The 17242-nt window shown below is 38.2% G+C and overlaps 1 protein-coding gene across 5 annotated transcripts in view; it reads left to right on the plus strand.

Moving 5' to 3' along the window:
• Positions 1-17242, plus strand: part of UBR2 (ubiquitin protein ligase E3 component n-recognin 2) — a 130018-nt gene that overhangs the window by 107308 nt on the left and 5468 nt on the right. For all 5 annotated transcript variants that reach the window (XM_038554088.1, XM_038554089.1, XM_038554087.1 and 2 more), the window contains 11 exons: positions 1541-1689; positions 2055-2110; positions 5121-5217; positions 5470-5537; positions 7065-7200; positions 7927-8017; positions 9331-9461; positions 11103-11211; positions 13332-13388; positions 15542-15619; positions 16504-16674. In XM_038554088.1, coding sequence (XP_038410016.1) covers positions 1541-1689; positions 2055-2110; positions 5121-5217; positions 5470-5537; positions 7065-7200; positions 7927-8017; positions 9331-9461; positions 11103-11211; positions 13332-13388; positions 15542-15619; positions 16504-16674 — 1143 coding nt within the window. The remainder of the gene's footprint in view (positions 1-1540; positions 1690-2054; positions 2111-5120; positions 5218-5469; positions 5538-7064; positions 7201-7926; positions 8018-9330; positions 9462-11102; positions 11212-13331; positions 13389-15541; positions 15620-16503; positions 16675-17242) is intronic.

Here is a 17242-nt window from a genome sequence, read left to right on the forward strand (position 1 = left end):
TTCCTTTCTTATATAACATTATCTTTCTGGTGGTTGATAATCACCTTATTTCTTTCGTGTACTTGGTTTTTATATGTATATATTACTTTTCTGTGCACACACCCGTGGTGTAATAGCTCTCTCAGATGTCTAGCAGTAACTTTTCTCAGTGCTCAGATACATCAGATGATCTTTTGTTCTGGAACCTGTGTCCTCCTGCCCTGATCAGGACAAGGTACCCTGAGACTTCCAAGCCTGGCCATTCCCTTCATATTTCCCTGCATCTCAAATCATGCTCTTTCTTAATTTATTCCCTTGTTTTGCACAGGTGACCCTTCAGATTCCTAAGAAAGGATGCCTGGGTGTTAAATTTTCATGTCTGAAAATATAATTATTTATCCATATGCTTGGTTGATGGCTTGGGTATAGAATTGTAGGCTAGAAGTAATTTTTCATCTAGATTTTCAAAGTACTGTTCTCCAAATTTTAGCATCTATTGAGAAATTAATGCTATTCTGATTCCTGTTCCTTTATGACTATTACTTCCCTTTAATTCCCAGTGTTCTAAAATTTCTCTGTGATGTTCCTTGATATATGAATCTTTTCCGCATCCATTTTACTACGTTTTCAGTTGACTTTTTGAAGATTCATATCCTTTAAGTTATGAGAATTGTTTTGTTTCTTAGTCTTCTTTTGGTTTTTCTGTTCTTTGAGACAGTCCTACTGTTAGCTCACTGTTGGCCCTCTTAGGCTGATCCTCTAAATTTCTTGCAGGTTTGCTGGCTTCTGTACTGTTTTCCCTGTATTTTTTGTTTCTGCCTATTTGTTTAGGTTTATCTCTCTGATGCTTGATTTTTTCTTTAAATGTGTACTGGTCCTCAAGTGGCTGTTCCACAGTAAGTCATGAAAAAGCTCATTGATGCCTGGTAGGCAGGCTGGAGTTTGCTGACCTGTGAACTGATCAGGCACCTACTGCTCTTACTTGGGATCCCCAGATGCCTATTTGTAAAATGGCTCCCCCCAAGGCTTCTTTGCTGGAGAGACTAACATCTTTGGCAGTGGGTATACATTGCCAGTGTTCTTAAAATGGAGATAGAGGTCAAGGATTGTTTTTAAGGTTCAGTATGTAGGCTTCCACCAAATACCTTATTTTCAGTCCTGGGTCTCACCCCTACCCACCAAAATAAAGTATAACTCCTCTTATTCAGGGACAGTTTGCATGTCTTTAATTCCCGCTTTGCACACTCTGTTTTTTAAATAGCGTAAGTGGTTCAATTCCAACATAGCAAATGGCTGTTAAGAAACTAAACCATTAGGGATGCCTGAGTGACTCAGTGGTTGAGCGTCTGCCTTCAGCTCAGGTCATGATCCTGGGGTCTTGGGATCAAGTCCCACATTGGGCTCTCCATAGGGAGCCTTCTTCTCCCTCTGCCTGTGTGTCTCTGCCACTCTCTCTGTCTCTCATGAATAAATAAATAAAATCTAAAAAAAAAAAAAAACTAAACCATTTAATTAACATGAACACATTGTTTTAAGCTAATTCCATACATGTTTACTTCAGGAACCCTTATTCTGAGAGCATAAAAGAAATGCTAACAACATTTGGAACTGCTACTTACAAGGTGGGACTAAAGGTTCATCCCAATGAGGAGGATCCCCGTGTACCCATAATGTGTTGGGGTAGTTGTGCATACACCATCCAAAGCATAGGTAAGAGATTTATAGTTGTGTCTCTCGCTAAGTCACAAGCATGTGCTAACATGAATTATGTGTAGAAGCCTGTACTTAAATGAGATGTGTAAAGTGGCAAAAGTATAAAGAAATCAAGACTTTGAAGTAGGAAGTAAATACAGACCCAATATTAGATTGATAGTTTATAAATAAAGCACAGCAAGAGAATTCATTTTGGTGGTGCTTATAACTTCTTGTTTCTTAAGAGGATGTGTTTTTAATTTTACTTTTCATCCACAGTTAATTCTTGTGAAATGACTTAAAAGATTTCAGAACCTGACAGTATTGTGCTTTCAAATGTACATAACATCAAACTCATCATCTTAACCATTTTTAATCTGCAGAAAGAATTTTAAGTGATGAAGATAAACCATTATTTGGTCCTTTGCCTTGCAGACTGGTAAGTTGTCAGTTTACTCAGTTCACAGAATGGTGAAATGGAAATTTAGTAGTTCTACTTTTTTCAATCTTAAAAACCTGAAATAGTTATTTAAGCATAAGTTCACTCCTTTCATAGCAAAGCCCATTTTCTGTAACAATAGTGAAGAAGTAATGTTTGTGGTTTAATTTTCCATGATTTTCTTTTTTTTTTTTTTTTAATTTTATTTATTTATGATAGTCACACAGAGAGAGAGAGAGGCAGAGACATAGGCAGAGGGAGAAGCAGGCTCCATGCACCGGGAGCCCGACGTGGGATTCGATCCCAGGTCTCCAGGATTGCGCCCTGGGCCAAAGGCAGGCACCAAACCGCTGCGCCACCCAGGGATCCCCCATGATTTTCTTTTAAATAGACTTCAGCTCTTTTCATCCAGAGATCTTAGTTAAACATGCGAAAAATGGAAAACTAAAAACTGTTCTCGTTCTTGAATTTTTAGTGCTATAGTTGGAAATATAAAAAAAACATACCTGGGGATCCCTGAGTGGCTTAGTGGCTTGGCGCTTGCCTTTGGCCCAGGGCATGATCCTGGGTGGGGTCCCAGGATCGGGTCCCACATCGGGCTCCCTGCATGGAGCCTGCTTCTCCCTCTGCTTATGACTCTGCCTCTCTCTCTCTATTTCTCCTGAATAAATAAAATCTTAAAAAAAAAAAAAATAGAAATACCTAAGCCACTTTGGACTTGGAATATCTGGAAGTAGACTTGATATTAAAACTGTCCTGGGGATCCCTGGGTGGCCCAGCAGCTTAGCGCCTGCCTTCAGCCCAGGGCGTGATCCTGGAGTTCCAGGATCAAGTCCCACATCGGGCTCTCTGCGTGGAGCCTGCTTCTCCCTCTGCCTGTGTCTCTGCCTCTCTCTCTCTCTCTCTCTTTCTCTCATAAATAAATAAAATCTTTTAAAAAATAAATAAATAAAATAAAATAAAAAACTGTCCTGAATTGTATCTTTATAGTAAATCAGCAGAATGATAGTTCTTAACTATGAAGTATATGATATAATGTTATGACATATCAGCATTGACTGTGATATTTTCTGCTACAATAAGTAAGAGTTGGTAATATGTTGATTATTAAAAAGATAATCTAGTTATCCATCTAGTTGGTCAGCAGAGTTTGTTGAATTCCTCTCCTATATATTTGTCCTATCCCTTTCATACATACTCCTACTTGTCTGGTTCAGCCTCACATCATTTCTTGACTAGAGTATTATAGCAGTCTCTATTCTGAATCTTTTTTCCTAATACAATATCAAAGGGTTCCTCCAAAAAGTAACAGTGACTATATCTCTTAAACTTTTTTTTAACGTTTGTTTGTTTGTTTGTTTGTTTATTTATTTATTTATTTATTTATGTAAGTAATCTCTATACTCAGTGTGGAGCTTGAACTCACAACTCCAAGATCAAGAGTTGCATGCTCTTCTGAGCCAGCCAGGTGCCCCATCTCTTAAACTTCTTAACCTGTTTCTCCATTATCACCTCCTGCCAATCCCTGCATCCATGGTCCACGCTGGCAGAATCATTGCCAGTCCTCCCAGGCCTTCACCTCTGCTAAAGTGGCCCAAGCAGACTCTTCCTCTTTATGATGACTCTTCAAGCTTTGCTTTCCCGGAAAACCTCTGAGTCCTGTGAGTGGAATATCCCTCTTGTGAGCTCCTTGAGTACAGGAGAAGTGGGGTTAGTTTTTATTTTAAGATCTTCAAAACCAAGGCTAACATATATTAGTCCTCAATATTTGGTGAACCAAATAGCATTACAGAAAATTTGGAAAATAGGGGATCCCTGGGTGGCTCAGCAGTTTAGCGCCTGCCTTTGGCCCAGGGTGTGATCCTGGAGACCTGGGATCAAGTCCCATATCAGACTCCTGCATGGAGCCTGCTTCTCCCTCTGCCTGTGTCTCTGCCTTTCTCTCTCTCTCTCTCTCTCTCTCTCTCTCTCTCTCATGAATGAATAAAAATCTTTTTTAAAAAAAAAAGAAAATTTGGAAAATAGAGAATTAAGCAGGAAGAAAAAAAACTCTTGTTCACCACCTGTTTTTTCCATTAGCGTGTTTAAACTTGATTACAGTTGGTATTTACATGTAGTTTTGTTCCTGTTATATTCTTCAGTTTACATCAAGATTTTTCTCATTGTTGCTACATAGTCCCCATAATGATTTTTGATGGCTGCAGACACCCTGATTTGTTACATTCATCTTCTTGCCCATAGGTTCCCCAATATTTGGAAGATTTCCCACATTTTAGAGTATCTCTTTAGAATAAAAATAAAGAAATACTGCATCACCTTAGTTGTTTATAATCTGTCTCGATGCATATATCCTTTTCCATAGAGAACCAGCAGCTTGGTTTCAAGGAGATGCCTTTGGTTTATTCTGCATACAATTAGATATTATTCATTCCATGTTAGAGACATGTCATTACAGATGTGACAGATTCAGTTACAAACCCCCTAGAAAGATCCTAGAGAGATCTCACGTGCATCCAGCTTTGCTTTGACTAGCTGTGCTTTGAACTAGGATTCCTAAAAGAAGATAACTACAGTTGACCCTTGAACAACATACATGAATTTGAACTGAACAGGTTCACTTATACATGGTTTTTAATTTGTGTGTGTGTATAGTACCATAAATGTACTTTCTCTTCTTCATGATTTTTTTTTTTTTTTTTTTTTTTTTTTTTTTTTTTTTTTTTTTCTTCTTCATGATTTTGTTTGTATTTCCTTTTCTCCGGCTTCTTTTATTGTAAGAATACAATATATTTAATACATGTAACATAAAAAATATGTTAGTCAACTACATCATCAGTAACTCTTCTCATCAGCAATTAAGTTTTGGGGAGGGGGGTGAAAGGTTATATTCAGATTTTCAACTGAATGTGACGGGAAGGGGCACAGCTCCCCCACCCCCTACATTGTTCAAGAATTAAATGTACCTTATATGCTGACTTCTTTGTTCATTGCATCAATCTCTTTATTTCAGGATGACTGTCTTAGGTCATTAACAAGATTTGCTGCAGCACATTGGACAGTGGCATCACTTTCAGTGGTGCAAGGACACTTTTGTAAACTTTTTGCATGTGAGTATGAACACCTCTGTACCATATATGTTATGGTAATTTCTCATCTTCTGTAATTTTTTTTTAGTGGTGCAACTACTCTCCATTATGAAAAATATTTTGGTAATACTGTTTATGTACAGGTTCTAGCTTATAAATTCATATACATGTTATAAAAAGATAAATTTAAACTAGGTTATATGCATTTTAAAAATAATTTCATATTTATGTTCACATATGAAATATGCTAATGTAATTTTTTAAACTGTTTAGCATTGGTGCCAGATGACAACCATGGAGACCTTCCATGCATATTAGATATCGACATGTTTCATTTATTGGTGAGTATCTTGTGATTTGTGTTGTTTTTTAAGATTTTATTCATTTATTCACGAGAGACAGAGAAAGGCAGAGGGAGAAGCAGGCTCCCTGATGATCAGGGAAGCTGATACAGGGCTTGATCCCAGGACCCCAAGACCACGATCCGAGCTGAAGGCAGACACTTAACCAACTGAGCCACCCAGGTGCCCCTATGCTGTGATTGGGGTTTAAAATTCTTTTTATTTTATGACAACTGTATCTTAGACTTGGTGACCAGTGTAGAGGCAGACAGGAGGAGTTGTCATCCATTATTCTTACTACTTCTGAGTATAATTCTTTTCCCAGAAGCCTCAAAAAAGAAAATGTTAAGGAATATAGTTGAGAGGCTTGACCTCTCTTATTTTGCTTTGTGACTGATGACTAAGATCAGTAATTTACCTCTTTGTTTTTTACCCATAAAGAAGTAGAAGTAACACTAGTAATATAAGGGCTGCTGCTGACTCAGAGTGCTCTGGGACAGGTAAACCCTATGGTCACATTACTTAGCAACAGACAGCCCTTTTCTGCGAATTAAGAAAAGGAATGTATTCTGAGCAGGTGCATCGGACAGGCAGGTGAGTCTTAGTGCCCAGACACAGCACTGGCTAAGCAGTGGGTGGCTGATTTTCAACCCCACCTTAGCTAGGTCACCTTTACACAGGACACTGAGTATACCACACACATAGCAACCCCATTTGCTGTCCCCATAATCTTTGGGCATTGGATTCTGAACCTTTAAATTGGTTAGTCCCTGTCTCAAATGATTGTGTCAGAACTCAGTGGAAAAAGCAGTGTAAAGAGCTTAGAGCACTCTGTCCCCAGTAAATGTTAGCTATTATTACTGTTTCTATGACTCCTATAAAGATTGTGCCACCACTGGCACCATTGGACAGGCAGCAGGTGGCTCACAAGCAAGCTAGCATTTATTGTGCACCTGACTGCTTTCACTTTCTTTATTAGTTAGCCCTTACATCCTTGCTACTGAGATATTAAAAACATATATATATTATTGCTAGTTTACCAGCAGGAAAACTGAGGCTCAAAGGTGTGAACTTGTCTAAAAAGCTCATAAGAGGAGCGGAATTCGGGACACCTGAGTGGCTCAGCAGTTGAGTGTCTGCCTTCGAGTCAGGGTGTGATCCTGGGTTCCAGGATTGAGTCCTACATCTGGCTCCTGTAGAGAGCCTGTGTCTCTGCCTCTGTCTGTGTCTCTCATGAATAAATAAATAAAATCTTTAAAAAAAATGAGCTAGAATTCATGTATTTTAACTAACAGTAAGGTATGTATTAGAAATCACTGGGCATATGAAACGGTGCTTATGAAGACTCCATTAGTCCGTAAGTCATTTCATGTAGCCAGTCCCAGAATTTCTACATGTGCCTTGTAACAATATAGATTTCTGAAGGGGATGGGCTGAGCTCAGAAGGGGATCATGTTAAGAAATTGGAAATATCTTCAAGTTTGGAAGGAAAGGTGACCTGTCTGACCCTTGGCATTTGGTATCTAGGTGGGCTTGGTGCTCGCTTTCCCTGCATTGCAGTGTCAGGATTTTTCTGGGATCAGCCTTGGCACTGGAGATCTTCACATTTTCCATCTGGTTACTATGGCACACATCGTACAGATCTTACTTACCTCGTGTACAGGTAACTCCTTTTTTTCAGATTCATGAAGGACAAAGTACTTGAGTTTTCTGTTTAAAAGAAAAGTAAGAAAAAAAAAAGAAAAGAAAAGGAAAGTAAGAGGAAGAGGTGCCTAGATGAGAAATGCGTAAATTATGATTAGGCTACTTCTTTTTTCTGTTGATCCTTATGTAGAAAGTTTTGAAACAAATTCCGTTCTATTAAAATCCCCTAGTGGGACACCTGGGTTGCTCAGCAGTTGAGCATCCACCTTCAGCTAGGGTGTGATCCCGTGGTCCCAGGATCAAGTCCCACATCAGGCTCCCTGCATGGAGCCTGCTTCTCTGCCTCTGTCTCTATCTCTCTGTGTGTGTGTGTCTCATGAATAAATAAAATCATAAATAAATAAATAAACAATACCCTAGCTATGTGAATGTTTTTCCTTTTATTTTTATTTTGTAAGTTCAGTAATAGTCTAGTACCATAGAATGTATATTTCGCTGATTTTATTCACAGGCTGCTTCCTGGCCTGCTGAAGCACATTTGCTTCCTCTCCTAAAGCCTCCTGGCTCCTTGTTAAGATGGAGATTGATACTATCTGAGCACTTGAGAGATTAAAGTTCTTTGTATTTTGTAGGAGTATTTTCAGATAATGTGCAAATATAGGAGTCCATTTGAGCACTTAAATGAAATGGTCCTTAATCTACTTCATAGGCAAATGTGAAGTACTAATATTTTCGTATCTTTCAGAAGAGAATGGCATGGATCAAGAAAATCCTGCTGGTGAAGAAGAATTAGCAGTTCTTGCTTTGTATAAAACACTTCACCAGTGTACAGGAAGGTAGGATCATGATCTTTACATCATCACAGTTCCCAAATATCAGTAAGTGATAGCATGAAAAAGGAATTCGTTTGTTGAAAAAGGGAAATTGCTGCCTGTTGACATGTTTAAAAGAGATGAGGAAGTGATCCACAGAACTCCAGACATTTTAATATAATAACATGATTGGAAATCTCTGAGAAAGGAGTAATTTGTAGAGCTTCCCACATGTATTTGGCCATGGAATCTTTCTTTTGCTCAGAGCATTTGGCAGTGACTAGTGGAAGTATAGAACTTACTTTGAAAAGTACTATTCTAAAATATATGTTGTCTCACAAGGAATTTTAAAATGCAAATTAAGTCAGCATAATATATTTTTAAGGTAATATCCAGGACTGGCCGGAGTGCAGGAAAATTACTAGAATTCCACATATTTTTGCAGCCATTTGGATTTGGTACAGCAGTTTGTTTCACTTAGCTTTTTAACAGTGTATGTCAAGAACCATAATATTTATTCTTTGAGTCACTCATTTCTGAGAGTGCACACTTAAAAAAATAATTAGACATATAGAAAAACCTATAGGCATAAAAAAGATGCACACCGTGATATTGTTTGTATTAGCAAAGAATTTAAAGCAATCACAGTGTTTGCTTACAAGGGAATAATTTGCTGAATATTATGATTGATGTATTCTTATATTATCAGAATATTATAGTTCTGATAAGAATTATGTTTTATGGGGATCCCTGGGTGGCGCAGCGGTTTGGCGCCTGCCTTTGGCCCAGGGCGCGATCCTGGAGACCCGGGATCGAATCCCACATCGGGCTCCGGTGCATGGAGCCTGCTTCTCCCTCTGCCTGTGTCTCTGCCTCTCTCTCTCTCTCTGTGACTATCATGAATAAATAAATAAAATCTTTAAAAAAAAAAAAAAAAAAAAAAAAAAAAAAAAAAAAAGAATTATGTTTTATGATGTTCTGAAAAACAAGTTAATTTTATATTTCATATGTTACAACTATAGCTACGTAAGACCTAGATGAGTGTGCAAATAGAAATAGCCAGAATAACAATGCTGATAAAAGTTTCTAGAATAGTGGGTAGTGTTTTATTTTCCAAATTTTCTCTTTATATAGCTATATTACTTTTATAAATTTTAATAAGAGCATTGGCAGCTATAGCACTATTTATACTTGACGTCCTGTAATGGGGCTGCCCGCTCCTTATATGCTTCTGTGCCACTGATTCCAAATAGCAGTTGTCCCTGTTTTCACACTGTGCTATAACTAGAATGACCTTTCCTCATTAGATTTCCCAATTATCATTTTTCTCTTTGTAGTGCCTTGAAAGAAATACCATCTGGCTGGCATCTATGGAGGAATGTCAGAAATGGAATCATGCCTTTCCTTAAGTGTTGCGCTTTGTTTTTTCATTACTTAAATGGAGTTCCTTCTCCACCTGAACTTCAAGGTAATTTCTAGTTTTCTTCAAAATGTGGGAAATGTAGGTAGTCTTTCACTCCAGCAGTTTATAATTAAGGTAACTTACAAAAATAAAAATTTAAGGGGCGCCTGGATGGCTCAGTCAGTTAAGCATCCAACTTTTGATTTCAACTCAGGTCATGACCTCAGTGTCATGAGATTGACCCCAAGTCAGGATTCATGCTGGGCGTGGAGCCTGTTTAAGATTCTCTCTCTTCAAAAAAAAAAAAAAAGATTCTCTCTCTTCCTCTCTGCCCCTCCCCACCCCACTCACGTATACTCTCTCAAAATAAAAACAAAAGAAAGAAAACTTACAAGGACACCTGGGTGGCTCAGTGGCTGAACGTCTACCTTAGGCTCAAGGTGTGATCCCGGGGTCCTGGGATCAAGTCCCTCATCAGGCTCCCTGTAGAGAGCCTGCTTCTCCCTCTGCCTATGTCTCTGCCTCCCTCTGTGTGTCTGTCATTATTAAATAAAATCTTTAAAAAAAAAGAAATAGAATAAAAAAATAGAATATAGCTGATTGTGGTGATGTACGCAAATATAGAATAAAATGCATATTTATATATATGTGTGATTTTATTTGCGTCTCAGTAAGTGTACTATTTTTATTTATAAAAATCTAGTTTTGCTTTCAGAGTTAAAATATTCAATTATATGTTATCCATAAACTGGGTTCTTCAGATAATAAAAGAGGATAACTCACAATGTCAAGTGTTTTCTAACTTGAAGTGTGTGGCATTAATGTTCAGAATACCCATAATTGCACATATATGATTTTAATGAAGGAATTCATTTTGTGTTTTACAGTTGTTCTCTGTGTTCTGTTTTGATTCATTTCATTAAAGTGTAGTATCAGTGGGGATCCCTGGGTGGCTCAGGGGTTTAACACCTGCCTTTGGCCCAGGACATGATCCTGGAGTCCCAGGATCAAGTCATCAAGTCCCGCATCAGGCTCCCTACATGGAGCCTGCTTCTCCCTCTGCCTGTGTCTCTGCCCCTATCTTCTGTCTCTCTCTCTCTCTCTCTCTCTCTCTCTCTCTCTCTCTCTCTGTCTTCATGAATAAATAAATAAAATCTTAAAAATAAATAGCGTAGTATCAAGGCAAACTTAAAGTTTACTCTGTCTGTACCTCACAGTGAATGGCTCAGGCAAGGGGGCCTGCATGTGAGGTTGCCCTCTCAAAGTCTGTTGACTGACACTTTCATTCAGCTAATAGTCTAGACTTCCGAATCATTTGCAATGATGATTAAAGGTAGTACTTAAATCCATCTCTCATGATAAAATCATCTTCTATTTCTATATTGCTTTATGCTTTTCCAGAGTACCCCATATGTTATTTTTGTCATTAATTTGTTCACACATAACCCCAGTGAAGTAGATCAGGTAAGTACATCATTTTGCAAATGGTTACACGGAGACACCAAGAAATTGTAACCAATTTGTTGTGGGAGTTGCCTGGCTCTGCTCTCAATTGTGCCATTTTCTGTGGTCCCCTTCCACATGTCCTTTTGTGAACTTGTAAATTCAGATTCTTTCATTATGCTTTTAAGCTCTGCTATTGCTTACTCTCCTGCAGGACCTACTCTTAGTTGTTATATGCATCACTCTTCTCTTCTCCATTTGCAGTTTCTGGAACAAGCCATTTTGAACATTTGTGTAACTACCTTTCCCTGCCAAACAACCTCATTTGCCTTTTTCAAGAAAATAATGAGATAACAAAATTACTGATTGAAAGGTAATGATTATACATTTTTCTTCCATTATATTGAATAGTTCTATGGAAACAAACTTAGATTTATCACATATTATGAAATTCTCAGATAGTGAGCCTAGCAGAATTCAATCTGTGTAACTCATCTCATAAGGATTAGGCCTTTTAAGTTAAGAATTTACCTTTGTGGCATGGTTTTTGCCAAACTAGTGAATAGCATAAGTAGATTTGCTTATAAGGAGAATAGTGGTAGGAATGTTTATTTCCTCATATTAACTTACATATTAAGGACTCTATTCCGTAAATTTTTGGAACTGAAAAACCTTGAGGGTCATCTAGTCTAATACCCTCACTTTATGTTTGAGAAAAGTGAAGTCTAGGGAAGGTTATTTGTCATTCATATCAAGTTAGTTAAGATTAAAACTTAGCTGTTCTACCCACAGAATGGGGGGAAATATTTACAAATCATGCATCTGATAAGGGATTAATATTCAGAATATATGACCATGTGAATATATGGCCAGAATTCTTACATCTCAACAAAAAAGCAACTACCCATTTAAAAAGGAGCAAAGGGGATCCCTGGGTGGCGCAGCGGTTTGGCGCCTGCCTTTGGCCCAGGGCGCGATCCTGGAGACCCAGGATCGAATCCCACATCGGGCTCCCGGTGCATGGAGCCTGCTTCTTCCTCTGCCTGTGTCTCTGCCTCTCTCTCTCTCTCTGTGACTATCATAAATAAATAAAAATTAAAAAAAAAAAATAAAACCTGTGTCCATGCTTTTTAAAAAAAAATAAATAAATAAATAAAAATAAATAAAAAAAAATAAAAAGGAGCAAAGGACTTCTCCAAAGAAGATATACAATGGCCAATAAGCACATGAAAACGTGCTCAACATCACTAGTCAGTTATTAAGAAAATGCAAATAAGAACCATGGTGAGGTGCTACTTCACACCTATTAAGATAGCTATAGTCAAAAGACAGACAATTGTGCTCGCTTCAGCAGCACATATACAAAAGACAGACAATAATAACACATTAGTGAGGATGTCAAGAAATTGAAATCTTGTTCATTGCTGGTAGGAATACAAAATAGGGCAGTTGCACTGGAAAATAGTATGGCAGTCCCTCAAAAAGTTAAACATAGAATTATATGATCCAGCAATTCAACTTCTAGGTATATATTACAAAAGAATTGAAATCAGGGGGCACCTGGGTGGCTCTGCGGGTGAGCGTCTGCCTTCAGCTCAGGTCCTGACCCCAGGGTCCTGGGATCGAGTCCCACATCGGGCTCTCCATAGGGAGCCTGCTTCTCCTCTGCCTAGGTTTCTGCCTCTCTCTGTGTTTCTCTCGTGAATAAATAAATAAAATCTTAAAAAAAAAAAAAAAAACTGGAAGTAGGGACTTAAACTGATACTTGCACAGTCATGTTCATAGCATTATTCATAATAGCCAAAAGGTGGAGCAACAATACTTAGTACATACATAGAGTGACATACTATTCAACCTTAAAAAGGAAGAAAACTCTGACCCCTGCTACAACACGGATGAAGCAATTATTGTATGTTTCCGTTTACATGAGGTATCTAGAGTAGTCAAATTCATAGAGACAGAAAATAAAATGGTGGTTGCCAGAGGCTGGGTCAGGGGAGGAATGAGTTAGTGTTTAACGAGTGCAGAATTTCATTTGGGAAAGTTGAAAAAGTTCTTGAAATGGATGGTAGGGATGGTTGCCCAATAATGTGAATGTACTTAATGCCACAGAACCGTACACTTAAAAATGGCTAAAATGGTAAGCTTTACATTACGTATATTTTGCCGCAATAAAAAAAAAATTTTTTTCATGAGTATTCTAGCTCCAAATAGTAAGAATTTGTCATTAATTTATACTGTTTTTTCTGGAGTGTCCAATTGAGTGGGATAATAGTGTATGCTTTTAGAAAACCACAGCTCATATTCTTCTGATTTAAAAGTTGTAGCAAAATATGTCTTTCTTCTCCTTTCTTTTGATGTAGTAAATAAGCCAAGAAGATTTGTTTTTCTCTTACTGAATAGAGAAATAGGAAAAAATTCTATTATAACCCTTCAAAAGTAAAGTTTTGATTTTGTTTCTCTTCCCCACCCGCCACCCCCATTACATTGAAGTTGGTGTCATAACATTGAAGTTAAAAGATATCTTGAAGGTGAAAGAGATGCTATAAGGTAAGTTAAAGATTACAAAGATTTGTTTGGGCAGGAGATAGAGAGGAAGCAGGATGTAAGTGTGCCATTCCTTTAAAAATGATCTTGCAAATCTTCAGTGATTCCAAGAGGTAGAACATCTTGCCTTCATACAACTTTTTTCTCAGTCTAACGATGAGAGTTTCTAAAGAATAAGAATTATGAATATAAATATGGTGCATTATTCTTGGCAGAAGAAACAAATAACAAAAGTATTGTATTTTGGAATGTTTGCTTTTTTAAAAATTTGAATCCTTTTCCAGGTTTTTCTTAGCTCTGTTTTTCCCTTTTATTATAGAAAATTTTAAACTATCCAAAAGTATAAAGAATCGTATAAGACTTGACATTCCTGTCACTCAACTTCAGTGATTATCAAATCATGGCTTTTTTTTTCTTCATTCTTTTTGAGATTAGCTGTATTCTGATTTCTGTAGTAAAGTATGCTATCCTAGGTGATAACAGATGTATTTCATCTGTAAATCTCTCCTTGGTTCTACTGAATACACCATCCATAAAAATCAGAAGGTTAGAGGAGATTATCTGTTTCTTTGATTTTTATATACATCCTGTCCCAAATCTAGAAATGATAGCACTCTAATCTTATTAGGTTGAATATAACCAATTTCATATGATTCAACTCTGCAGTTGGAAAACTCATGTGGAACAGTAGTTCTCTGAGGTATACATCAGAATAATTTTGGAAACTTTTAAAAAATACTCAGGCATAGGCGTGCCTGACTGGCTTAGTCAGTAGAACATGTGACCCTTAATGCTGGGGTCATGAGTTTGGGCCCCTCACTGGGTGTAGAGACTACTTAAAAATTAAAAAAAAAAAAAAAATTAGAAAAAAAATACCCTGTCCTTACCTACCAAATCTAATTTCTCTATCATTGGCATGTGTGTCTCCCCAAAATTCCCCTCAGGTGACTCTGGTATAAGATCTGCTCTCTCAGGCGGACCTGGCTGGCTCAGTCAGTTAAGCATCCTACTCTTGATTTTGGCTCAGGTCATGATCTCAAGGTTGTGAGATCAAACATCTGTGTTGGACTCCCATGGGGTATGGAGCCTGCTTAGGGTTTTTTCTCTCCCGCTCCCTATTTAGAAAAAAAAAAAAATCTGTCTCAGTCACTTCCCCTTGGCTGCTTGTCCCTGCCTCAGGGACAGGCCACATCCCACAGTCTATGCTGCGCATGTGTGAGCACTAGAACAGATCCTCACATACCAGATGAATTTGGATCTACATTTCTATATGAATTAACTTGTCACAGAATCAATATGGCCTGGTGTCTCTAATTTAAAGAAAATCTGTTCTTCTACTGCCCTCTCTCCTCCCAAGTCATTTCTGCCTTAAGATCACCCTTAATAAAGCATATCTTTTTTTTTTTTTAACCATGACCCAAAAGGGGTTTTATTGCACAATTGGAAAACCAGTTTCATATCTTTTCTGTCTTATCCTGAGTTGTGTGGTTGGGCTCTCCATTACTCTGTTTTCCATAGAAGCCCAGGGAGGAATCTCCTCTTCTGCCCAGAGCTACCAGATTTTCCCTTAAATGGGAAAGATACTAAGTACTGTCTACTGTCTTGATAATGTATTCTGAGCTCTTCAAGTAAACATGTAAGCCCAAGAGCCCTCTGTTTTTTAAGAGTGCCTTGTTGGGGTGCCTATAGGGCTCAGGGGGAGAGCATGGGACTCTTGATCTTGGGGTTGTGAGTTAAAGCCCCATTTTGGGCATAGAGCTTACCTTTAAAAATTAAAAAATAAGCATGCCTGGGTGGCTCAGTGGTTGAGCGCCTGCCTTCAGCCCGGGGCGTGATCTTGGAGTCCCGGGATCGAGTCTCTCGTTGGGCTCCCTGCATGAAGCCTGCTTCTCTCTCTCTGCCTATGTCTCTGCCTCTCTCTTGTGTCTCTCATGAATAAATAAAATCTTTTTTAAAAAATTAAAAAACAATAAGGAAATTCCATCCAAAAAAAAAAGAGTGCCTTTTTAATTTCTTTTGTGGCTTCTCGTAGCACTATGGTAATACCCAGTCACTCAGATTCAGTCTTCCTTTATTTGTTTAAACTAACAGTTACTTGTCATTGTTATGATTTCTAACTGGTTTTTATGTTTGATTGTTATGTTGTTTTGTTTTAGCTATCCAAGAGAATCCAACAAATTAATAGACCTTCCAGAGGATTATAGCAGCCTCATTAATCAAGCATCTAATTTCTCGTAAGTTCTGATATTCCAGTGTTAAGCATTTCTTATCACTGGAAGCACTCACTGCTTTATACAGATTTTAAGGGATTTTATTATCGTTCCATTTTGGGGGGGGGGGTCAGGGAATTATGATGTCAGTAGTGTTTTATACTGCCTGTCTTGTAATGACACCATTCCAGCATGCTTCAGCATAAGGCATAGGAAACGGGGTGATGGGTGACAAAGTTGATTCATTACAGGTTATCTAAATAGCACTTTAATAAGAACCCTTTAGTAATATTTGTATATGTTTGACATAGAAACAGCATAAGGAATAATCAGTAGTGTAAAAATTGAACATTTCCTTGGCAATTGAAGCTGCCTTGTGTACCTCTACTCTGGTGTGTCCTCTTCTTCCCCTGCAGAGATCCACTATTCAACACAGAATATCAAGCTTCCTATGCATTTATAGGCTAGCAACAAATGCTTATATTACCAAGCAGCATATATTATTATTTTGTATGTTTTAAACTTAAAAATGGCATTCTCTATTATACATATTCTATAATTTCTCATATTCAGTACTATTTGTAAGATTTTTTTATACATCCAATATACATAACTGTTAATTCACCAGTTTTCACTTTGTGTAGTATTTTATCACAAGAGCAGAATTTACATTTTTTTATCTTACTGATTTTATTTACCTCTTTTCCAGATGTTGATTAAATATTTCCAGTACATGTTGTTTGTGTGAGATGTTCCCAGTTTTAGAACCAAATTTGGCCCATAGGACACAGGCATCTTCAGCTCTGCTTGATATTACAGAACTTTTTCCAGGGTGGCTTTACCACTGTCAGCTCTTTAGCCATTCCTTTTTAGAGCAATGACTTGAGCTTTTTTTTTGTCCCATGGAGATGCCCCAAATCAGGTGGTGATAAGAGCAGAGCCCCCACTCTGTGCCTTGTGTGTGGAACTCTGCTGTGCTCCCAGAGCTACTGCTGTCAGACTGAACTGGAAGGGGAAGATGTGGGAGCCTGCACAGCTCACACCTACTCCTGTGGTTCTGGGGTGGGCATCTTCCTCAGGTAAGGCTCTGACGAGAGCTTTTTCCTTTGCATCTGCCGCTTTGCACCTGCTGTGGTATATACATGTTGAGGGATGGCACAAGAAGCTACTACGTTACAAAGAATTTTGAGGGCAGCCCCCATGGCGCAGCGGTTTAGCACCGCCTGCAGCCCAGGGCATGATCCTGGAGACCCTGGATCGAGTCCCACGTCAGGCTCTCTGTATGATGCCTGCTTCTCCCTCTGCCTGTGTCTCTGCCTCTCTCTCTCTGTCTCTATGAATAAATAAATAAAATCTTTAAAAAAAAAAAAACAAAGAATTTTGAGACTGCTGTTCTGTGTTTGTTCATTCAAGGAACATGGAAGCCTTGTCTCTTCATATCTCATATTTGGATCCTACTCTCTTTGCCTCTTCCATTGTCATTCTTCCCACCTCCATGACAGTTCAATTCTCCTTTCTTTGTGCCTCATCCTAATGTGAAACTTCCATTTGTCCTTGATTTACTGCCCAAACCCAGTCAAAATTCCTTCTTTTGCCATATCCTTATGGTTTGGGATCCATACATATCACTGCCTGATGTATATAACC

Source organism: Canis lupus, chromosome 12 (genome assembly GCF_011100685.1).
Source record: "Canis lupus familiaris isolate Mischka breed German Shepherd chromosome 12, alternate assembly UU_Cfam_GSD_1.0, whole genome shotgun sequence".
Taxonomy (NCBI): domain Eukaryota; kingdom Metazoa; phylum Chordata; class Mammalia; order Carnivora; family Canidae; genus Canis; species Canis lupus.